At 44.7% G+C, this 25,299-nt stretch overlaps 2 protein-coding genes across 8 annotated transcripts in view; one reads left to right on the top strand and one right to left on the bottom strand.

The window, feature by feature from the left end:
* Window positions 1-25,299, top strand: part of RB1 (RB transcriptional corepressor 1) — a 125,652-nt gene that overhangs the window by 74,719 nt on the left and 25,634 nt on the right. For all 7 annotated transcript variants that reach the window (XM_053283756.1, XM_053283759.1, XM_053283760.1 and 4 more), the window contains 2 exons: window positions 19,491-19,609; window positions 24,506-24,648. In XM_053283756.1, coding sequence (XP_053139731.1) covers window positions 19,491-19,609; window positions 24,506-24,648 — 262 coding nt within the window. The remainder of the gene's footprint in view (window positions 1-19,490; window positions 19,610-24,505; window positions 24,649-25,299) is intronic.
* Window positions 2,220-11,566, bottom strand: LPAR6 (lysophosphatidic acid receptor 6). The gene is made up of 2 exons (XM_053283764.1): window positions 11,529-11,566; window positions 2,220-4,077 (listed from the first exon to the last, which is right to left on the bottom strand). Exon 2 carries the CDS (start codon window positions 3,377-3,379, stop codon window positions 2,345-2,347), a length of 1,035 nt encoding a protein of 344 aa, XP_053139739.1. The 5' UTR covers window positions 3,380-4,077; window positions 11,529-11,566; the 3' UTR covers window positions 2,220-2,344.

Here is a 25,299-nt window from a genome sequence, read left to right as displayed (position 1 = left end):
GTTTCGAGCTCGAAATAGCGTGTTTTGAAATGAAGCATTCTGTTGGCAAAACATTCTGCACAGTCCTAGTAACCCGTTGTTGAACAGTTCCTAGAGGAATGGCACGCTTTACAATCCAATCTTCAGGAGATGTTAAACAAAGCTAAGGAAGTCTATAAGACTCAGGCAGATCAAAGATGGCAACCTGGGAAAACTATCCAGGTGGGGGTACAAGCTATGGCTTTCTGCTAAACATCTGTGCACTAGGGGTGTGCATGGAACGGTTCGGAGGCCATTCTACTGGCCTCCGAACTGGTCTGGAGAAGGGGTGGTTTTGGTTCGGGAGGGTTAGGGTGGGGGGTTCCATTAAGGGCGGAGGGGGCTTTACTTACTCCTCCCGCCCTTTCCCGTGTTGGCGACGTAAATATTGCAAAAAATCCGGGCGGCAGGATCCCTCGCCACCCGCTTCTATTATGTATTATGGCTCTGCTCCTCCTTATTTTAAAAATCGGGGGGCGGCAGGGTGCTTCCCTGCCGCCCCCTCGAAGCCCCCTGCTGCCGCTGAAGCCCCCTTAAATCTCGCCCGGACCGGAGAAACCGTGCTCGGGCGGGCGGCAGCGAGACGTCCGTCCGCCCGCCCGCCCGCTCCCTTCCTTGCCGAGTGCGAAGTGCAGGGAGCCTTCTGCGCACGTGTGAAGAAGGAACTAGGAAGCCTTCTTCGCGCGTGCGCAGAAGGCTCCCTGCACTTCGCACTCGGCAAGGAAGGGAGCGGGTGGGCGGACGGACGTCTCGCTGCCGCCCGCCCGAGCGCGGTTTCTCCGGTCCGGGCGAGATTTAAGGGGGCTTCAGTGGCAGCAGGGGGCTTCGAGGGGGCGGCAGGGAAGCACCCTGCCGCCCCCCGATTTTTAAAATAAAGAGGAGCAGAGCCATAATACATAATAGAAGCGGGCGGCGAGGGATCCTGCCGCCCGGATTTTTTGCAATATTTACGGCGCCAACACGGGAAAGGGCAGGAGGTGTAAGTAAAGCCCCCCCCTCTTAATGAAACCCCCCACCCCAGCTCCAAACCGCAGCTCCGCGGTCCGGTGCACACCACTACTGTGCACCAATAGACTTTCCCAGAAATTAGACCACTGGTTCATAGGCTCCTTTCCGATCATGAGGAAAGGGGCCTGTCATTTCCAGTTATTTAAACAAATTTGTGGTAAAGCCTTCCTGCCTGCTATTGAGCTCTTGCCTTGACTCCTTGGTTCCTGACTGACTGCTTGCCTGACTTTGCTTTTGCCTCATTCTCTATACTGTCTTTGGCTACTGACCCATTGCGTGTCTGACCATACTTCTTGCCCACTCCTATTGGACTGCCCTTTGCATGTGTGACCTTGACCTTGCTTTATCTTACGGACCGCTTTCCTGCTTTGACCCTTGGTCTGATAACTACAAATTCACAGGCCTGCACTACCCTGCTTGGCTCACCAGTACATACCAAACATGACAGAACTATAAGACTCCAGATCATCTGGAGCCTATTTGTTTGGGCTGAAGCTGGTTCTGCAGCCCTCCCCCCCCGCCCACATTTCTGTAATGTGCAGTTCATTATATACTGCTGGTTTTTTGTTTTTTTGTTTTTGCAAAAGGAACCACAGCAAATAGCAGAAAGGTGGGGTGGAAAAAACAATGAAACAGAAGCCAGAAATGGTGAAAACTAAGACTTGCTAGGCTGAGCACTTGGAATGGGCTGACTAAACAATTGTATATGCCATCAGGTTATATCCAAACCCTGCCTTCCACTCAGGCTACTGCTTGCCCAAGTGGGTGCAATTGCCACCAGTCCCCTTCCAGGTCCAGCCCTCTGCATACACACACACACACACCCAAATATACTCTGAGTGCTGGGAGGATTTCGGGATCAGACTTTCTTGGGGTTGCAGCAGGGAGTTGGTGCAGGAAGGGAGAATTTGCAACCCCCCTTGCCACAAGCACTGGATAGTGCAAGTGGAAGGTAAAGTTTGGATGAAGTCCACTACCTTCCAGGATCAAAAGGAAGTCATAGCTTAATTTGTAAATCAAACTGCCTACCTATTAATAGAGACATTTTAAAGAACAGTACTTTCTTCACTTCTGTAATATACTGAGTTAAGAATTCCCTTTGAACAACTTCACAGATATAAAGTATGGGTATTTTTCTCATTAATGTGTATTTCATAAAAACGAGCCATTTTTGAATGCATTAAAGACTGAGCTTTACTGTTGAATTTTAAAAACTAATTTTAATTCATATAACCCATTTTGTGATCTGTATGAGCACATCTTCATACAAAAACAATCCAGTATTTAAGAAATGTTCAGTCCTCAGTTCTTTCTTCATTTATATTGTAGATTCATTGTCAAATATTTTTGCTTTTAAAGTTTGGAGTCCATGTTGAATGAACTTGTCAGAGACTTGAGTTTCAGAGAATCTATAGTCATGTCTTCTACTTGACCATTGCTTCATTTTTATTGAATTTTGAATAGTGTCTGAAGTAAAATAATAAATTATAGGATCAAAGCAACAGTTTGAGACTGCAATACACAGTGTGATTGGATACATGGTTCTGATGGCAGTGACTACTGAACAGTTAATCCATGTTTGTGTTCTCATGAGTGAATAAAGTATTAGAGTAATGTTATACGGCACAAAACAGAAACAGAATAGCAGCAAATGAACACAAATCATTCTTAGGACTTTTTTTTTGCTTAACTTATTCCGACTGAGTGAAACTGGCTTATTCAAAGTTCTTAAAACCATTGTGGAGCAAGTGACATTCAGTATCAGTGGAATAAAAAATCCTACAATTTCAATGAAGATAACAATTCTTGAAAGATAGGTTTTCCAAGTGTCTTCAGAAAAGTTTTCAAAACAGGTATCGTGGGTCAGTCCATCTGTGCTGAGACGAGCGTTGGTAGATTGAAAGAAACTCGCTGGTATACTTCCTGCTATCACAGTGATCCAGACTGCAATGCAGACTATCTTTGCATTTCTTTTTGTTCGAATACTTTTAGACCGAAATGGGTGTACAATAGCTAAAAAACGATCGATGCTTATACTGGTCAAAAAGAAAATGCTTCCATACATATTTATATAAAACAATGTGACGGAAATCTTGCAGAGTATGTCTCCAAATGGCCATCCCTTTGATGCAAAATAATAAATCCTGAAGGGTAATGTAAGCACAAAAAGTAGGTCCGATATTGCTAAGTTAAGCATGTAAGTTGTAGTTTCATTGTACACTTTTAATGTGCAGGTGAAAATATATATAGCAACACAATTTGATATCAAACCAAGGACAAATACCATACTAAACATATAACCATATAAAGTATACTTAAAAGAGTCTTCAATAGAACAGTTGCTTACCATCATGATGGTAATTTATTTTTACAACTAGAAGTTTCTTTAATAAAGCTGTACCTTTTTTCTATTCTGTTGTAACCACAATAAAATCCTTCGAAGGCTTGGGAACAACTTAATCCATGGGTGTTTTCATATGCATTCAGCTTTACTTTTAAGACTTTATAGCAGATTTCTTAAACTTGGAAGATACCATTCTTTTGTTCATCAGCAAAGAAATATTTTTTTCCAGATTCCATAGCAGTTCATTTGTCCAGTCCTGAACAAGAAGCATCTCTTTGTATGCAAAGGATGCCACTCTTAAGCTTAATTAAAATCATAATTCAATTTCTTTACACGCTGCCAATGTTGTTGTAGAAGTCGATCTTTTCTGTTGTGTTGTGGAAAGTATTGCAGATTAATCCTCTCCAAAGGAAGTCATAAAACTGAAGCTTCTTCAGGAACAGATTTCCTTGTCTCGGCACTCCGCTGGCATTTTTCTCTGTTCTGCCTTTGTGCTGCTAAACAAGCTTTTCAGCTTCTTGAATGCTGACCCAACAGGCTGGAAAATAAGCACAGGAATAAAATTCCAAAGCATGTCTCTTCGTGCTGAATTCCTCCAGAGATGCCAGTTATAGTGTGTGTGCGTGTGTTGCTTCTTCTGAGAAGGCCAAGAAAGATAGAGCCCCACCCTTGCTCAGTTGGTAAGCTGACATCACAGGAAAAGGAGGCTGGGTTAAAGAAAGAGAGGTTTCAACTTTCAGTTTTGTGTGGTGTTTTTTTTGTAATAAATGGCTTTGCTTTCTAGAAGTATAGTTGGGCACGGAAGTATGCCTGTAGTTACACTGTGGCAGATCAGAATCTCAATGTTTCTGAAATGCTCCTACAATAAATCAATATGTTTTGCAGACATTTAAACTTATTTATTTGGCTGACAGCCATTTAAAAAAAACCCTAAAAACATAATTTGCAGTATTGTTTTAAAAAGCCACCTTCAGTGTTTTGTGTCTTGCCTTTCTGTTGGAACACATGATAATCAAAGCAGCCTTAAAATAAACAAGGGTGGTTAGGGTTCAGTCACTCTGATTCAAGTTTGCTTTCTGCTAAAGGTGGCCCATACCAGTGTATCCATGATTGATCTACAATCCTAATTAGTGTAATGGTCAAAAGTGAGAGTTTTTTTAGGTCACAAGCTATAGAGTTGCCTGTTTTTATTTGAGGTGTATAGTTATTCCATGTGCTTACATATCCGCTGCTGCCAGACAGGGTACCCATGAGATAACAGGCATAATCCAAACTCCAACTGTATCACAAACATGAACTAAAAAGGTACATTTTGAACAGATAAGGCCAACCTGCATGTCAAGCCACATGTATCATGCATTTAGAAACGCTTCTAGAACACATTTGCCCATTTTACAGATAGATAACACTGAAGTTTAGAATATCTAGTCTGAAAGACAGTTTGTGAATCCCTGGCAGAGAACTCAAAAACGATGCAAAGCAATGAACCACCTTAACTATATACAAATTGTCATAAAATGCATTTTATTCAAAGAATGTATCGAGAAAACTTTTCCCCATTGCAACTTGTCCACTTTTCCTCACATTTTATCTGTCCTTTTTGTCTAATTTCCCATACACTCTTAGGATCAGACATGGGCAGTAGTTGAGCTACTTTTTCATGTCAATAAATGGTAGGAACATGGGAAGTTGCTTTTTACTGACTCAGACCATTGGTCTATCTAGCTCAGTATTTATTTATTTATTTTATTAGATTTATATACCGCCCTTCCGATACGGCTCAGGGCGGTTCACAACATGATAAAAACAATTAAAAACAAATTAACAATTAAAATCAAACTATTCACACACAATAAAACCAATAAAACAGCTAAAAGCCCTGAAAATCAGGGCAACAATTTAAAACAGTTTAAAACAATTAATCATTTAAAACTCTGGAAGGCCAGGCCAAATAAGTACGTTTTAGGGGCTCTCTTGAAGGACAGCAATGATCTCAGATTACGAATTTCTGCCAGGAGTGCATTCCATAGCCCAGGAGCAGCTACAGAGAAGGTCCGCCTCTGCGTCGCCACCAGACGAACTGGTGGCAACTGGAGATGGACCTCCTCAGATGACCTTAACGTGTGGTGGGGATCATGTAAAAGTATTGTCTACACAGACTGTCAACGGCTTTTCCAAGGCTGCAGGCAGGAATCTCTCTCAGCCCTATCTGGAGATGCCAGGGAGGGAACTTGGAATCTTCTGCATGCAAGCATGCAGTTCCTCTTCCCAGAGCAGCCACATCCCCTGAGAGCATCTTACAGTGCTCATGTAGTCCACCTTTCCAATGCATACCAGGGTGTACCCTGCTTAGCAAAGAGAACAATTCGTCTTTGCTACCACAAGACCAGCTCTCTTCCCCTGATAAACATAGGAAGCTGCTTTATACTGAATCAGACCATTTGTCCATCTAGCTCAGTATTGTCTACACAGACTGGCAGAGGCTTCTCCAAGGTTGCAGGCAGGAGTCTCTCTCAGCCTTATCTTGGAGATGCCAGGGAGGGAACTTGGAACCTTCTGCCTGCAAGCATGCAGATGCTTTTCCCAGAGTGACCCTATCCCCTGAGGGGAATATCTTACAGTGCTCACACTTCTGGTCTCCCATTCAAATGCAAACCAGGGTGGACCCTGCTTAGCAAGGGGGCAATTCATGCTTGCTACCACAAGATTGTCTATGTGGAGCTGCTTGCCTGGGTGAAACCACAGTTTCCCAACTGGAAAAGGCAGGTGGGGGAGCTGAGTCTTCTCTTCTCCAGACTAAACACACATAGCTCCTTCAACTATCCTTCATATAACTTGGTTTCCAGACCTCCTCACTGTCTTCTGAACCCTTTGCATTTTATCAACTTTCCTAAAATTTCTTTCCTAAGAATCCAACAAAAAATAACTTGAGTTCTCTTCTAGCCTGTGTATTTTGGTCCACCTACTTCACTTATCTTTCACTTCCCTACCTGCACTTACCTAACTGAGCTGGCACTTACTGGTACTGTCTTAGTCAAATAGCTTTCAAGATTGGAGTACTTTGCAGTTAGCCTTTGTACTATGATGGTCTCTCAGGCAACAAATTCTGTTATCGCCTTCTGCTGTTTTCTGCCTGCTCCTGCTTCCCCTGTGGAGCTGTTGCCTCTGGGTAATATCTGTGGGAAGTGTGTGCAGGATTGGGACCAGCTCCTGGGAAACTCAGCAGTTCCTCAGGTCACCTGCTCAGCTTTGGGTTTTATAGGAATGCTGCCTGTGGCGGCCGGCCCGCCACCGAAGGGGCAACACCAAAGGGGGTCAGCACTTTGGGGGAGCCACTGCGGGGGATAATGAGGGTGAGGGCCAGGCTGTTTGGCTCAAGATCACTTGGTGTGTAAAGGAGGGTGGGTATTATAATTGGGCTTCTCTTTGAAATCTTGGGTGAGTTGAGTTTCAATGTGTCTGGAGATGGGGTGTATCCACTGATTATGGGGCAGCTATTCCAGTGGTGGTGGGAGTAATGTTGACAGGTCAACAGGCTGTTGCAGGGGAAGGGAAATCAGAAACTTAATCTGATCTGGTCTTCCACTCTAAACAGGGTGGTGTTCCGTGGGTGGGGACTCCTGTGATTTCCCATTTGTCATGCATGGACCACCATCTGGTTAAGGTTAGACTCACGACCATGTCCCACCTCTGCAGGGGTGGAGGGTTTTCAATGTTTTAAATGGTTTTAATTGTTAATTGATTTGATGTTTTAAATGATTTTTATTGTAAACTACCCAGAGATGCAAGTTTTGGGCGGTATAGAAATATTTTAAATAAATAATAAATAAACAAACGTCAACATTTTCTTGCAAACAATATATATGTTATGTTAATTACATATATTATCTGGGACTTCAAAGTGTCACATAAAAGTGTTGAGAAGGAATTAAAGATAATTTGTGTAAACATAGTTTACACGGAAATCTAATGAAGTAATTTTTTTTAAAGATAAACTTTTATGGGGTACAAAGTCCTATTTTGAGGGTGTGGTAGATTCCACAACTAGCAGTTTGTAAGAGCATTGACTGCTGGAGTGGTGCTAGAAAAATTATAACACAGTAACAATTATATCATCTAAAACTTTATGCAGTAATGCTGAGAAAATATAGCTGAATCCTTTTAATAACAGGTAAATACTTACTTGTTCTCCAGTAATTAACATAACATAAGAGCATAAGAATAGCCCGGCTGGATCAGGCCCAAGGCCCATCTAGTCCAGCATCCTGTTTCACACAGTGGTCCACCAGATGCCGCTGGAAGCCACAGGCAGGAGTTGAAGGCACGCCCTCTCTCCTGCTGTTACTTCCCTGCAACTGGTACTCAGAGGCATCCTGCCTTTGAGGCTGAAGGTGGCCTTTAGCCCTCCAACTAGTAGCTGACAATAGACCTCTCCTCCATGAAGTTATCCAAACCCCTCCTAAAGTCATCCAGGTTGTTGACTGTCACCACATCTTGTGGCAGAGAATTCCACAAGTTGATTATGTGTTTTGTGAAAAAGTGCTTCTGTTTGTTGGTGCCAGGTTTCCTGGCAATCCATTTCATGGGATGACCCCTGGTTCTAGTGTTATGTGAGAGGGAGAAGAATTTCTCTCTGTCCACTTTCTCCACACCATGCATGATTTTATAGACCTCTGTCATGTCTCCTCGCAGTCGTCTTTTTTCTAAACCAAATAGCCCCAGGTGTTGTAGCCTTGCCTCATAAGGAAGGTGCTCTAGGCTCCTGGTCATCTTGGTTGCCCTCTTCTGCACCTTTTCCAGTTCTACAATGTCCTTTTTTAGATGTAGTGACCAGAATTGTATGCAGTACTCCAGGTGTGGCCGCACCATAGTTTTGTATAAGGGCATTATAATATAAGCAGTTTTATTTTCAATCCCCTTCCTAATGATCCCTAGAATGGAATTCACCTTTTTCACAGCTGCCGCACATTGCGTCGACACTTTCAACGAGCTGTCCACCACAACCCCAAGATCCCTTTCCTGGTCAGTCACTGACAGCTCAGATCCCATCAGCGTATACTTGAATTTGAGGTTTTTCATCCCAATGTGCATCACTTTACACTTGCCAACATTGAACCACATTTGCCACTTTGTCACCCACTCAAGAGTTCTTTGAGGACTCTTGGATGGATGCCATCCAGCCTTGGTGATTTTAGTTTTTTCAGACAGTTTAGTACATCATCTCTTGTCACTTCTATCTGACTCAGTTTTTTAGCCTCCATCCCCCAAAAGCCTGGTTCAGGAATAGGTATATGCTCAGTATCCTCTGCCGTGAAGACAGACGCAAAAAACACATTTAGCTTCTCTGCAACCTCCATATCCTCCTTAATAATCCCTTTCACTCCCTCATTATCCAAAGGTCCAACCACCTCCCTGGCAGGTTTTCTGCTTCTGATGTATTTAAAGAAGTTTTTGTTATTCCCCTTGATACTTTTAGCTAAATGTTCCTCAAACTCTCGTTTCGTCTCTCTTATTGTCACCTTGCATTTATTTTGCCAGAGTTTGTGTTCCTTTCTGTTCTCTTCATTTGGACAAGTCTTCTTCCCTTTTATGGCTTCCTTGACAGTATCCATTAGCCATGCTGGCATCCTCCTGGACGTAGTGGTACCTTTTCTCCTTTTGGGTATACAATCTAACTGGGCTTCTAGTATTGTGGTTTTGAGTAAACTCCATGCTTTCTGGAGCAAAGTGACTCTCCTGATTTTCCCTTTCAGCTTTCTTTTCACCATACTCCTCATTTTGGAGAAGTTTCCTCTTCTGAAATTCAAAATGTCTGTGTTAGACTTCCTTGGTGATTCTCTCCCCACATGTATGCTGAATTTGATCACACTATGGTCACTGTTCCCTAAACGATAGATGACACTGACATCCCGCACCAGGTCCTGGGTGCCACTTAGGATTAAGTCCAAGGTTGCCTTCTCTCTGGTTGGTTCAAGACCAACTGTTCTAGGGCACAGTCATTCAGCGTATCTAGAAATTTGACCTCTCTGTCGTTACTTGACTGTGAATTTACCCAGTCTATGTGTGGGTAATTGAAGTCACCCATTATTACAGCCCTGCCTCTCCTTGAAGCCTCCCTGATTTCCTCCTGCAACTCGCAGTCGCTGTCAGTGTTTTAATCCAGAGGGCGATAGCAAATCCCCAGTAGCACATTTCCTTTCAGGCCTTGTATTGTCACCCACAGGGTTTCAGTGGAGGACTCCAGTCCACCGAAGTTTTCTAGCTTGTTAGATTCTATCCCTTCTTTAACATACAGTGCTACTCCCCCTCCAAGGTGCCCCTCCCTGTCCTTTCTATAGAGTTTATATCCAGGTATAACAATGTCCCACTGGTTCTCACTGTTCCACCATGTTTCTGTTATGCCCACTATATCTATTTCTTCATTAGCAACCAAGCACTCTAACTCACCGATCTTGGCTTGGAGGCTTCTGGCATTGTCATATAAGCATCTATGTGCTGAATCTCTTCCTTGGTGTATGCTATCTTTCTTTTGACTCTTTGACCAGCTGGCACAGGCTTCTCTGTGTTCTTTATGTGGTTCTGCTCTGTCCCCTTCTGTTTTATCTGAATCCTTTACACCCTCGCACCTTGAAGGATGGCGTTTGCTGAACCGGATACTGCCCAGGTCCCGTTGGCTATTCTCCAGGCGTCATTTTAAAAGCTGCTCTGCAAACTTTTTGATTTTATGTGCCATCAGTCTGGTTCCATCGTGGTTCAAGTGCAGCCCGTCCCTTTTGTATAGGCCTTGCTTGCCCCAAAATGTATCCCAGTGTTTAACAAATCTAAACCCCTTCTCCCGGCACCAACGTCTCATCCACACATTGAAAACCCTCAGCTCTGCCTGTCTCACTGTACCTGCGCATGGAACAGGTAGCATTTCTGAGAATGCTACCTTGGGGGTCCTGGACTTCAACACGCTACCTATCAGCCTAAATTTGGCTTCCAGGACCTCCCGACTACATTTCCCCACATCATTGGTGCTGACATGCACCACGACAGCTGTCTCCTCCCCAGCACTGCCTAACAGCCTATCTAGATGCTGTGTGATGTCCGCAACTTTCACACCAGGCAGGCAAGTCACCATGTGGTCAACACGCGGGTCACAAACCCATCTCTCTATACTTCTAATGATGGAATCACCCACTACAAGGAGGCCTCCACCCCTCAGAGGAGTATCCCCTGTGCAAGAGGATATGGGCTCATCATCCACAGAAGAAGTCCTTTCTAAAACTGCATTTCCCTCTTCCTCATACTGATGTCCTCCTTGCTCGAGACCTTCTTTCTCCATGACAGCAGAGGAGCTGTCAGCCCTGGAGTGGGATGCCTCTACCACGTCCCTGAAGGTCTCGTCCGCATTCCTCTCTGTCTCTCTGAGCTTCTCCAGATCTGCCACCTTGGTCTCTAGGGAACAAATTTGTTCCTTGGGAACCAAGAGCAACTTTCACCGAGCACACAGGCATGACTTCTGCCCATGTGGCAAATAGTCATACATGTGGCACTCTGTGCAATACACTGGGAAGTGCCCCCTCCCCTGCTGACTTTCTATCTTCATACTTTTTTTGTTGGCTGTTTACAGTATTTAGAGATAGTTTATTAGAAGGATAGGTCTCAGCTGTAATGGTCAGTTATTTAACTATCCAAACAGCCTTTCTCAAGCATATGAGGGAGGGATTTGTGCTTATATTCTCTTCTCCACTGGGCTCCTTGTGATCACCAGGGCTTGTTCCAGGCTCCCCCGCACACTTCCTGCTAAACTCCTGCAAAACTCCAACACCCTGTTTGCTATTCCTGTTTGCCATGCTCTCGGGCCTTAACCTCTTATATAGAAAGTAGGCTTCCAACTGAGACACAGGATGTGGGTCAAAGGAATGTGGGGCTTCTCACAGCCCTAGCTGACTCCACCTCCTCCAGGCAGGGACAAACACAAACACTGGAGTTTGCTAGCCATGGCAAATTATAGCCCTGACAAATCAACACACACACACACACACACACACACACACACACACACACACACACCTTAAAGAGAAACCAGCCCCTCAAAATCTCCCCTCCTCCTGTTAGTTAGTTTGCAGGGGAGAAAGGCTAGATGTTGTTCTGTTTAGAAAAGCTTGCTCACCTTCTTAAGCTGCGTCTGCTCTTCACAGAGTAGGCTTCCAGTTGAACCTGGGAAAATTGGAAGACAATCAGAACATTTGTATAGACTTTGGATTTGTTGTGTTGGATTTCTTGCATGCTACTTTTACTTCTCAGACTTACATTTATTTATTATTTATTTTATTTTTTATTTAAAATATTTTTATACTGCCCATAACTTACGTCTCTGGGCGGTTTACAACAAAATAAAAACAGAAAAAGTAAAACATTAGTTAAAACAAAAAACCAAAAAGTTTAAAGCATTGCAACAATTAAATTTTTTAAGCAATATATTAAAACTGCATTAAAACCATATTAATTAAAAGCCTGGGTAAACAGATGTCTCTTTAAAGACTTTTTAAAAAGCTGTCAGAGATGGGGAGGCTCTTATTTCAGTAGGGAGCGCATTCCAAAGCCTTGGGGCAGCAGCGGAGAAGGCCCATTCCTGAGTAGCCACCAGACAACGTGGTGGCAACTGCAGACGGACCTCTCCTGATGATCTCAATGGGTGGTGGGGTTCATGACTAAGAAGACGTTCTCTTAAATACCCAGGGCCCAAGCCATTTAGGGCTTTATAGGTTATAACTAACACCTTGTATTTTGCCCGGAAACATATAGGCAGCCAGTGTAGCTCCTTCAATATGGGAGTAATATGGTCTCTCCAAGATGACCCAGAGACCAACCTGGCTGCCGTATTCTGGACCAACTGTAGTTTCCGGACTACATACAAGGGCATCCCCACATAGAGCGCATTGCAGTAATCCAGTCTGGAGGTTACCAGCAGATGTACCACTGTTTTGATATACAGAATACATTGTAAGTATTCTGCTCAGTATTTGAGAAAATGCAAACTGGAAGTCACGACTTACTCAACATCATCTATTATATTAATTCTTGTAAACGTGCCTCTGTGGGGATGCGTCCTGGCAACCCAGCGGATTGGCTGGGCAGTGGAGGCGCCGGATTGGCTGGTTGGCCGCGTAGGCAAGTGGCCGTTTGGGGAGGAAAAGAAAGGAAGGAAAGCGGGCAGGACTGGGGCAGAAGGGAGGGGAGAGAAAGTTGGGGAGCCTGGCTGGGCAAAGACAAACAGTTGGCCGCTTTGGAAGATGCTCTCTAGAGGGAGGGCTGCAGGAAGGAGCTGGCTGAACGCTTGGAGGCCCGACACCAGGGACTGAAAGAAGGAGGATGCGGCAACAGCCAGCAGGGAAAACACAAGCAGGCTAAAAAGTGGAGGCGGGGGGGGGGGGAGCATGAATGAGAGAGAGAAAAAGAGAGAGAAAGAGGTGGAAATGGAGGAGGGAGCAAGCTGGGGCAGAAGGATTGAGGGGGGAGGGGACTGAGGCAGAAGGCTTGGGGGAAAGGGAGTAGGAGAATTGGCCGGCCCATGCTGGCGGGCCTGGCCTGGTGACCGGTGGTGTCCGCAGACTCTAGCGATTGAGAGAGGCAGGCGGCGGGGGGAGCGACAGCGCGGGCGAGAGAGGCGCGCGGGGGAGCGACAGCGCGGGGGAGAGAGGCGCGCGGGGGGAGCGACAGCGCGGGGGAGAGAGGCGCGCGGGGGAGCGACAGCGCGGGGGAGAGAGGCGCGCAGGGGAGCGACAGCGCGGGGGAGAGAGGCGCGCGGGGGGGCGACAGCGCGGGTGAGAGAGGCGCGCGGGGGGGCAGTGCGGGCGAGCGAGGCGCGCGGAGGACCAGCCAAACAAATTCTCCCAACTAACCCCAAAAAGAAAGTGAACTACTGTACAGATGCTCTGTGCGGGTTCAGCTAGTTATTATCCTGGATGTGTGGGGATATGTCCCGGCCCTCAGCAGATTGGCTGGGCAGCGGAGGCTCGCACACAGCAGGACTCAGGAGGCCATTGAGCTGCTGCCGGGGGAAATGGTGGTAGCTGGCAGGCTGGGGGCGAGACCGGCTGTGGCGAGGAGGAGGCGGTTGCGGCAGCGGCGGGCCCTGCGCGGCTGTCAGTGTCAGGAGGTGGCAGCAGGAGCGAATGGGCCGGCAAGCTGGCCAGAAACCACGAGCGCGGGGTGGGGGAAGTGGGCCAAGCGGGTGTCAAAGATGCCTGGGGGATGAATTAGGGAGAAGGGGCTGAAGGTGGGGGGGATATTCTGAACTCGGGGCATAGATGCTATGCTCCCGGTCAGCCAGTACTTAGTATTTCCACTGCCTCAAAATGTCCAACCTTTATTAAGCAATGAAAATAGTTTTAAGACATTCTTTTGCCTAGTGTCTCTCCTAAACATACTTTCTACATCTGAAATGATTGCTTGTGGTTGTAACATTGCAACTTGCAATGCTGTCTTTGCACTCTGTGCTTGCATACAGTTTCCTTGTGGAATCCAGAACTGGGCAGAATTGGATAGAGATGACCTCATAAGACTGCTTTTGCCAGGTTTATATACTTTTGTCAGACTGATTTCAGTGGACAAATTGCCAAGTTTCACATCTACTTTTTCAGCTCTCCATATTTCTTAGGGGGAAGTAAAGTTAAACTTTCTTTTCACTTGATGCCTCTTTACCAGACCTTGCTTGCTGTTTTCTTCAGGAGTGACTGTGCTGCTTAACCAATCATCAGTCATCTTTATTACAGTCCAATACCAGCGTAAGATAGAACAGTAGAGCATGATTCAAAATAATAAAAACAAATTATGGAACCATAAGACTATATTACTTTAAAATTATTACTCTAAATCCATATTGTAATACTATAAGGCTGCTATCCTTAAAAAAAGAGTAGCTATACAATTATTAAACAGCTGTATTAAAAAATTATGAACATATAGAATGTGAAATATATAAAATGCAAAAAGCGGCGGTTGAAACAGGGTATATAAACAGGGTATATAAAATAAGGCATCTAAAAAGCTGCTCACTTGCTGCAGTTCAGCTAAGGTATGAGAGGTACATTTTAGTGCACTTTCTGGTCGTGCCTATCATCCCACCCCTGAATCAGAGCTCTCACTTGAAAATACTCAGAATTGGCCCCCAGTATCAATTGCACTCAATCAAGGCACAAAGCATCAATCGAGGCACAAATGACCAGGCTCAAACTATCATACTTCGGACACATTATGTGAAGACCCAGCTCCCTTGAGAAGTCTATAATGCTGGGGAAAGTTGAAGGAATGAAAAGAAGAGGACGACCAGCAGCAAGGTGTGACTACGACAGCAATGAATGCAACACTGAGAGACCTTAAAGGCCAAGTTTGTTTGTTTGTTTATCAAATTTATACCCTGCCCAAACTTACGTCTCTGGGTGGCCAACAACAATTAAAACACATATAAAAGTTAAAACAGTTCAACATATAACAACACTTATAAAAGTTAAAACAATACGATAATTTAAAAACCATAACATTAAACAAACAGTATTTTTTAAATTAAAAACCTGAAAAAGCTTGGGTAAAAAAAGAGGGTTTTCAGATTTTTTTTAAAAATAGCCAGAGATGGGGAGGATCGTAACTCAACAGGGAGCGCATTCCACAATCTTGGGGCAGCAACCGAGAAGGCCCGTCTCTGTGTGACTACCGAACGGGTTGGTGGTAACTAGAGATGGACCTCCTCACATGATCTCAATGGGCGGTGGGGTTCGTAGCAAAGAAGACGCTCTCTTAAATACCCAGGACCTAAGCAGTTGAAGACATCATCCTGGAGAGAATCTATCTATGTGGCCGCTAAGAGTCGACACCAAAATTTAACATTTGTTTTAGATGTTCTGATATTGGTCAAAGGCTGTAATAAAGACTGACTGACTGACTGGAGGCATCTAAATAGGAACACTAAAAAAGATAAAATAGTCAGCGGTTTAAAACTATGCAGAGCTGATGCAAGGGAATGGCTTGGCAGTCACGACCTGGCGGATCCTACACATGGCCATACAGAACTTTTTTTTTTTTTTTTTACATTTTATATCCCACTTTTCCTCCAAAAAGCCCAGAGAAACTTACTGCATACTTAAGTTTCTCCTCACAACAACCCTGTGAAGTAGGTTAGCAGTGTTATACTTGCGAAATGGTGAAAATATACACTTGGCACGAATGTCTCTGTCTCTGTAAAACCTTCCATGGTTGGGCAAGGGGAGTGAGCAGTTGGTGGCCTCTCAGCTCCAGGGAGTTTTGGATGATGCAGATTATCTAGACCCATTTCAAACTGGCTTTCATTTGGGCTATGGGGTTGAGACTGCCTTGGTCGGCCTGATGGGTGATCTCCAATTGGCTATCGACAGAGGGAGTGTGACTCTACTGATCCTCTTGGCTTCTGGCCACCGCCTCAATCTGAGAAACCAGGGAAACTCAGGTTGAGGCGGTGGCCAGGAGCGCTTTTTATCAGCTTCGGCTGATTTGTCAGCTACGTCCATTTCTAGAGGTGAATGACCTTAAAACAGTGGTACATATGCTGGTAACCTCCAGACTTACCTCTTCTCCTCTTACTGAGGAGAGCTGATCTTGTGGTAGCAAGCATGACTTGTCCCCATAGCTAAGCAGGGTCTGCCCTGGTTGCATATGAATGGGAGACTTGATGTGTGAACGCTGCAAGATATTCCCCTCAGGGGATGAAGCTGCTCTGAGAAGAACAGAAGGTATCAAGTTCCCTCCCAGGCTTCTCCAAGATAGGGCTGAGAAAGATTCCTGCCTGCAACCTTGGAGAAGCCGCTGCCAGTCTGTGAAGACAATCCTGAGCTAGATAGACCAATGGTCTGACTCAGTATATGGCCGTTTCCTATGTTTCCTAGACTTGACTACTGTAATGCACTCTACGTGGGGCTGCCTTTGTACATAGTCCAGAAACTACAATTGGTACAGAATGCGGCAGCCAGATTAGTCTCTGGGACAACGCAAAGGGACCATATAACACCAGTTTTAAAGAACTGCACTGGTTGCCGATATGTTTCCGGGTGAAATACAAAGTGCTGGTTATTACCTATAAAGCCCTTAGTGGCTTGGGACCAGGCTATTTAAGAGAGCGGCTCCTCTGCCATGAACCTGCCCGTCTTTTACGATCTGCTGGAGAGGTCCAGTTGCAGTTGCCACCAGCTTGTTTGGTGGCGACTCAGGACCGGGCTTTCTCTGTGGCTTCCCCAGGGCTTTGGAATAGGCTGCCTGATGAACTAAGAGCATCTCTTCTCTGCTTGTTTTCAAGAAGACCCTCAAGACTTTCCTGTTCTCGCAAGCTTTTATTAGAATTTTAATAATTTTAATAATTTGTTTTATATTGCTTTTATCGTTTTTTATGTATTTTTACCTGTGGTTTTTAATGTTGGGATTTGTACACCGCCTAGAGATTTATATATCAGGCTGTATAAAAATATGATAAATAAGTAAATAAGGGTCAACAGAGGAGTACATGTTCTGTGATCTCTACCTCCCCAGTGTCACAGGGACAAAGTCTCTCTGCAATTGGGGTCTTTCTGTATTTGCCTTCCAATACAGCGGAGGGAAGGGCATGACAGCGGGCGAGGGTAAAAGTCCTTCTGTGGCTTGTGATTTCTAGTTGTGACAGGTACACAGCGGGGGAGGCAGAATATCGAAGCCTTTCCAAGGACAGGATGGATGGAACCCTGCCTAGGTCAGCCTGGTGCTCAGGGTCCATTATCCTCTGTTTGATTACAGTTTTTGCCTGGTCACAGTCCATAGTAAGTAGGGTGGGGGGTGAAGCCCAAGAGTGACAATTTAGTCTGCATGGCCCTTTTCCAGGAAGATTGAAAATTGTCCAGTAGGGTCAGAGGGGCCGAGCCCCCAGGGATAATTGAAGCCAGAGGTGTAAGAATGGACAACCACACTCTGGCCTCAAACCTTTATCATACCCATTTCCAAGCACAATGTAGGATTTGAGTCACAGGAAGGCACTTGGAGGGCCGCTCTTAGAAATTTGGACTGCATCCACTCCAAGGGGGGCAAGATTGGAGGGAGGCCTCGATTGGGAATAGAGGAGTTGCGCCAATGTCTCAGCCTCAAATAATTTGAGCTCTGTGGGTATGTAATGTCCCCCTCTAATCCGTAGGAATTTTAGAATGGCGGTGGGGCTCCTCTGAGCAGTGAGGGTGACATGGGCCTTTCTTGAGCCAGAGGCATGGAGGACCACTCCCAGATATTTGAAACAAGCGGCTTGTATTCGACTTTGTGGCCATTTATACTCCAGGGATGGGTCTTGGGTCGTCTGGTGAAAGCCATAACTAGTTTTTTGATCACTGAATTCTTGTTTATTGTTCTTGCAGTATTGAGCTAGAGCCTTCAGCACTCTTCTGAGACCTATAGGGCTGCTAGAGAGAATTGACATAGAGCAGGGAGGAAATGCTTCTATCCGCCAGCTTGGGAGGGTGAAAGTCTGGGCTACTAAGGTTGTCTCACCATGTAAAAGTTGAAAAGGAGAGGGGCCAGGATGCATCCTTGTTTGACTCACTTCTGTGTCGGGAGTGCTGCTTAACTGTGTTAAGAACTGCTGCTTGCAAGCTGTGAATGTGGCTGTTAATAGCTCAAGTATGGCAGATCACTGAGGACTGTGGGATAGAGACAAATGAGTGGCCATTTTACATCTCATGCACTCATCTAGTGTGGATCTGGAATGAATAGAAATCTGGATTGTGTGCGAGGGCTGAGGAGTATCCAAGAGACTGTGGGAAACTCATGTTAATCTTTTAAGCATTTGCCTATTGAACGTCTTTCAGATATTTCATGGTGTGTCCTGGCTCAGACATATGAAAAGTTAAATATCCTGCTTTTAATCTTGAGAAGTTTGGAAACCATCCTATATTATATCTGTAGCTTAATGCTGGATGGAAAACAACATTTTTACAGAAGTGTACGATCGATCTAAATACATGCAGGCTTGCTAGTTCTACTTTAGACTGTTTCTCTTTGACTCCGACAGTTGTTTCAAACTTAAAATTATTTCAGTAAGTAATGTGGTACTTTCAGTACCACCCTAGAACTTTCTCCCTTCATTCAATCCCACATCCAAGTGCCTCGCTGATATTTTTGCTTGGAAGCATCATCAGTGTCTGAATTTCAATATATCCAAAGCTGAACTTCTTGTCTTTCATCCCAAGCCCTCCTTTCCCCACTCGCTCTCCTTATCCATTGACATAATTGCCACCCATCAAGTGATATTGCCTTTGTTTTCTCTTTGACTTCTCTATCTCTTTTACTCCCTCCCCATGTTCAATCAATCACGAAATCATGTTGCTTCTCTCTTTACAATGTCACAAAAATATTACCCATCCTCGGTCCCTTTTCCGAAAACTTTTGTTCCATTCCTTCGAATCACTTGCCTAGATTGCTGTAACCATCTCTTCTCTGGTCTTCTATTGTCTCACCTCAGTCCTTTTGCTTCTATCTAGCACTCTGCTGCAAAAATCATCCACATCTGTCATTGCACTGAAAATGTTGCACTCCTTAAATTCCTACACTGGTTTTCTGCTCACTTCCAGATCCTGCATAGGCTTCTAGTCCTCATTGTCAAAAAATCTCTATGGCCTCACCCTTCTTTTCTCTCCTGTCTCATATCCCAAGACACCCCACTGGTGATCTTCACTCATCCAGCTTCACCGTCCTCAGTCATCCCAAGGTGTCCTGTTTCCTCAAATCTCTCAGTCATCTCTCCCTTGTTGGCTGCCTGGAACTGTCCCCCAGAATCCCCCCATGATGCCATCTCGCCTTTCCCCCTTGAAATGACTCCTCAAAACCCAGCTTTTCTATTAAGTCCCCAAACTATACTGAAATTAAGCTTAAGCGAGTGTACATGATAAACAATGACATCCTCTTCCCCAGTCTTGCCCTGCTTCCACTTTCCTCCCCTCCCCTTCCTCAGTTGTCTCCATTGTTTTTCCTTTAGATTGTGATTGTTCAGGACAGGGACCTGCCTGCTCACTCTTTGTGAAGAGCCATGGACAGTACGTGGACAGTGTTTTATAAATAGCCATTAATAATAATTCTTATTTATGTGTTTTAGGATTCACCATTATTTGAGCGTATAAAACAGTGGAAGGAGAGAGATGGGCAGGCTGATCAGACTGATCCTACCAATGGTTTTACCCAGCCACCTCAGCATAATCACACTGCTGCAGACCTGTAAGTAAAGTTGTGCACAAATTCTTGTTAATACATGAAGACACCAAGTCAGGTCATTGGTCCATCTAGCTCAGTGATGAACTGTCTATTCTGTCTGGCAGAACTCTCCCAGTGTCTTAACCAAGGCTATTTCAGCCTTGGTACCTGAATTCCTTTTTAGCGGAAGATTCCAAGAACCAAACCTGGAAATTTATACATGTAGGTTTATCTCCACTCTCCCAAGGTATAAGTGGAGGGCAGTCATCACATCTAGGGTAGTATCTCCTCTTGGGAGATGCTAGGGACAGCTAGAGTCAAGTTGCTAGGATACTAAGAGGAGGGGCTATCTGGCTTCCCAGACTGACTTTGCTTGGCTGGCAGGCAACAGAATTTTATTGAAGCTAAAAAACACACACAAAACAAACAAACAACCCCCCCCCCCAAAAAAACCCCAAAAGGCAGCCAATGACCACCACCCACAAAGTGTGTGGGGCGGGGGAGCCAGTTTCAAGAGGCTTATGGAATAAAAAGTATTCATGAGAAAAAGAAGCAGAATGTCTTTCCTTCTTGGAAGGCAGTCCCATAAACAACAGTGAGGTTGACATCTAAGTCAACCTGAATGGAACTCAGTTTCAACGAACATAATGTCGTAATAACAACAAAACTGGCATCACTTAAAAAAATTAAAACTGCGAAGGGCAAGTGAAATGATACCTTGGCAAAAAAGTGCTTGTGTATGGGAGGGGGGAGTGTGACCTTGGGAGTCAACCCCCAGTATGTCACCACTTAAACAGAGCATCTCCTCCCACCTGCCCACCCGTTGCACTATTATCTATTTGGTCACCTTGCAAGTTTTTCCGCTTGAGCTTTCAAGTCAGAAAAATAGTTGTATGAAAGGAAACAGGTGTTTCACAAATCACACATAGGATCTCATGGATAGGAAAATGTCATCTGGACACTCTGCTAAATCCCCCATAACAATTGACTTTCATGACGAATAAGCCTCCTAAGTAATCTGAAACCTGGGTGATTTCATTGTTCATGCTGGAGCTCCAACCCCAGTTGTGGCCTAGGATTTCACGGCTGTCATGGTACAGCTGTGATAGTGTCACCCACTCATAAGGCACCTTCCCTTTCCCTGCTGAAAAGGATGGTGGTGATCTGATTGTGAAGATTGCCACTTTTTTGTCATGCACAGTTCACTTCTTGATAGGGATTGTGCTTGTCATAAACTCTAACCTGCGAAATGGTAGGGAACAAATTAAGATTATCTGCTCTTGGAGACGTGTGGATCCAGATGGATTCCTGATACCTTTGAGGACTTTTGCCATCATGGAAATTCCAATCTTGTCAAGACCCTGGTTGAGCTTTGGAGTGAGGAGACATGATCCTTCCAAGCTCCCTCTTCCCATCTGCAGAGCCTAGAACTTTTCCCATGAAGCTCTTGGCAGTGAATTGGCAGAGAAGATGAGTGGAGTGATAGTAGAAGAAGATAGTCAATACATCCAACTGAATATGGCCTAGAACCCACTATCAGGACTACTCTCTGGCAATGTGACAGTCGAGAGATTACTTCTCTGACACCACTGTGTCTTCAGAGATCTATCCAGTGGTGATTTTTTGGAAGATGAGGGGCCACCATGACTAGTTTGAAAACCACTTTGTGGATAAAATCTCTCACATCTGCTCCAAATGCTGTAGCAGCAGTATCTGTCTGCCCCTGGGGTTCTTTTCAGCTTGTTCAGCCTAAGGATGTGGAGGATCGTTTGGAGTATGAGGACATCCACATGCATAGTAGACCCTTTCCCTACCTGACTCCTACAGGCAGTTAAAGGGGCCTGACCAGTTGGGCCAGGGAGGTGCTAAATACATGTCTGATGGGGAATATGGTTCCATCAGGCCTAAAGCAGGTGATGGTGTGCCCCCTACTAAAGAAGCCCTCCCTAAATCTTGGGTTTTTGACTTTAGTCCCGTCTCCAGTTTAGCATTCTTTGGCAAGGTGCTCAAACGTGTAGTGGTAACTCCACTCCAGAAATACCTGCATGGAAATAATTTTTGGGCACTCTTTCAGTTCATTTCCTAGCCTGGTTTTGGGACTGAAACTGCCTTGGTCACTCTGGTGGATGACACACCAGGAGGTATAGAGGGGAGTGTATCCCTGTATGTTCTGTCGAACTTCTCACCAACATGGTATCTTTCTGGAGAACCTTGTAGAGATGGGGTGGTGGACACTGTTTTACAGTGGTTCTCCTCCTTTCTACAGGGTGGGTTCCAGAACATGGTGCTGGAGGATTTATGCTCAATGTCTTTGGCATTGGCCTATTGCATTCCACAGGGTTCTGTCTTTTCTCACTTGCTCTTTAATATCTATGTGAAACTGAGTGAAGTCATCTGGGGGTTTGTTGTCTGTGCTATCCCCACCTGGGGAAGTGATTGACACCCTTAACCAGTGTTTAGAGGCAGTGACGGACTAGATAAGGTCTAAGAAGCTGAAATAAAATCCAGGCAAGATGTAGACTTTCCTGATCAGAAGAACCGATGATTTGCAGTGGTTTATCAGCTTGTTTTTGATGGGGTTGCATTCTTTTGAAGGAATAGGTTTGCAGGCTGGGTGTGCTCCTGGACCCAGCTTTGTATCTGGATGTTAAGGTGTATGTCATGGTCTGCAGGGCTTTTATTTATTCATTCATTTAGTTAGTTAGTTAGTTAACACATTTTTATACCACCCCAAACCCAAGTCTCTGGGCAGTTTGCCAAGCTTCAGCTGATACACCAGCTTCTTGTATTTCCAGGTCTGTCTAATCTGGCCATGGTGATTCATGCTGTTGTTACATCTAGATTGGATCACTATAATGTGCTCTACATGGGTCTGTCCTTGAAGACCCTTTGGAAATTTCAGCTGGTCCAGAATGCAGCTACAAGTGGTCCGGTTATGGGGGCCACCAGCTCATCTGGTGTAGGGGTGTGCACGGAACAGCGGAGCTGCGGTCCGGCACCGGGGTGGGGGGTTCCTTTAAGGCGCGGGAGGGTTTACTTACCCCTCCCGCCGCTTTCCCCCCTCCGGTGCTCGTATTTCTTTGAATAATTTCGCTTACTATTTCTTTGAGCGCCCCTTCTCCGGCACTGTGCTGCAGAAGAAGGGATGGCAGGGAGATATCCTGCTGCTCCATTTACACAAGAAAGTACGTGCGCGCACACACACAAAAGGCTTCTTAAAGCCTTTTTTCACTGCATGCCAAGCGGGGGAAGGGGTGGCAGGGAGGTATCCTGCCGCCCCATTACTAAAAGAACTTCTGCAGCACAGCGCCGGAGAAAGGGCGCTCAAAGAAATAGTAAGTGAAATTATTCAAAGAAATACAGGCACTGGAGGGGGGAAAGCGGCGGGAGGGGTAAGAAAACCCTCCCGAACCCTTAAGGGGACCCCCCACCAAGAATCACCCGAATCCGAACCGCCCGTGTCCGGACCGGTCTGGAGGCCTGTAGAATGGCCTCCGGACTGGTCCGGGCACATCACTAATCTGGTGGCGATTCAGGGCCAAACCTTCTCTGTGGCTGCCCCATGGTTTTTGAATGCACTACCTGTCTAATAAGAGCTTCTCCATCTTTAATTGCTTTTAAAAAGACCCTTAAGACACACCTATTTTCTCAGGCTTTTAGTTAAAGCCGATTTTAAACTGTTTGGTTGTTTTACTCTGTGAACTTGTTTTAATTGTATTATTGTATGAATTGTTTTTATTCTGTGCAAGTGCTTTAATTGTTTTATTTTATATTGTAACTTGGATTATGTACACTATGGATAGATGGATAGACAGATGAATAGATATTTGTGTACCATGTTATACCAGTCTTCCATGAGCTGCATTGGTTACAGTGAATTGCATTTCCAGATGCAATTCAAGGTACTGGTGTTGATCAAGCCACCTGGGCCAGGAAACTTGAAAGACTGTCTTTTTGCACGTGAATCTGCCTGGCTTATAGGAACTTGCAGAGACTGCCTCCTGCATGTGCTGCTGTTAATACAGATTAATCTGGCAGCTTTCTCTGTGGTGGCCCTCTCCCAATGGCATTCTCTTCCTCAACAGATCCAGCTGGCCCCCCTCATTCCTGACATTCCAGTGCCATGTTAAGAACATGTTTGCCTGGCAGGCTTGTGTTACTGCTGCTCCTTGGGAAATTGTTTTAATGCAGTTTTTAGTTTTTTATATCAAAGATTTTAATTTGTTTTATTGTGTGCTTTTCTTGTATCTTTTATTTTTGTGTATGTCATGTTGGAATTTTAATGGAAGGCCATATATTATTATTAACAACAACAACAACAATAATAAATGAATGAATAAGCTCCTGAGCATAGACAGTCGGTATTAAACCCCAAAATTAACAAACAAAAAGAATTATCCTCCTACCATTATCTGCCACAGGTACAATCTGCAAAGTTCCTTTGAAGATCATGGTTAATAGATACCAATAAAGGAACTGACTTTCAGACAGTGGCCTGGTCATTCCAGCTTCGGGAGCCTCGTATACAGCCCCATCAGTAGATGCCAGTTCTCACAAATGCTGCCTCCACATAGTTGCTGCCCAAGCATGAGCCTACCTCTAACCCCCAAACCTCCCTGAAGCACTAGTGGCAGCCACTTGTAAGTGTGAACTAGACCTGTGTTCCAAGCTTGTCTGCTCACTGATTTCTATGCTGTGCACAGAGCACTTTGGGCCATGTGATGGTTCTTCTATTCATGCTTCTTTTAGTGTGACCATTCTATTCCACCAGTAGCAGTGCATAGGTTGTTGTTAGATGAAGAAGAGGAATCCAGGCTATGATGATGTGAATTGTCTATTGATACAAATGTTGTATCCTGAGATAATCTGAAAAAAAATTGTTGATCATTCTCGTCGACTTCATTTTCTTTGTCTCCCTAGGTATCTTTCTCCAACAAAATCTCCTAAGAGAAAAGCTTCATCTGCTTCTATGCATTCCCCTCTAAATCCAAATGCTCAGTCTAGTTTGGTCAATCAGCCTGTCAAACAGAAATCTACCTCCCTCTCATTGTTCAACAGAAAAGGTTGGTGAATTGTATTAATGAAAAGCAAATATTGTGGCTTGGGTTCAACGGACAGCACATAGTGTAACTCTCTTCCCACCTCCTTTCTTGCTACAGCCTGTTGAGCCCCCGCCCCCCACAAAAGACATTCATACATTCTTGAGGTTTCTCAAGAACAAGTCATGCCAGAAAAATTTCTTCTTTTTGGATCTATGAGTTTAACTCCGTTTTTGGTCTACTAGCTACTAATGCTATAAATATAGGACTGGTTCACACAGTACTTTTCCAGCCCACATAATAGGGAGATGTGCCAAGAGCCTGATGTCTTCTACAGATGTTCTGATGTCCTCCTGGTACGTTCCCTCATTGCATGGAGATGGGTTGTCCAAATTATTGCCAAATTATATTGAACTTGTATTTGAGTTATTTGTAAAGTGTTGATTGAAATGAACTGACCCTCATGCAATAAAGAAATGCGCTGGGAGAAGGTCAGGACATTCATGAATGATTCTGAAATCTTGAGATGGGTATGCTCTTGATTTGTCCCCCTTCTAAATTGATTGAGCCCGAAGTGTATCATCCAAGCTGGCCCATAGTGTATCTTGATTTTAATATCAAAGTATTTGATATTATATTCTCCCATTATATTCTTGGTGACAAGATGGTAAAACA

Source organism: Hemicordylus capensis, chromosome 1 (genome assembly GCF_027244095.1).
Source record: "Hemicordylus capensis ecotype Gifberg chromosome 1, rHemCap1.1.pri, whole genome shotgun sequence".
Taxonomy (NCBI): Eukaryota; Metazoa; Chordata; class Lepidosauria; order Squamata; family Cordylidae; genus Hemicordylus; species Hemicordylus capensis.
The sequence above is the reverse complement of the archived record's forward strand: the minus strand, read 5'-3'. Positions and strand labels throughout refer to the sequence as shown.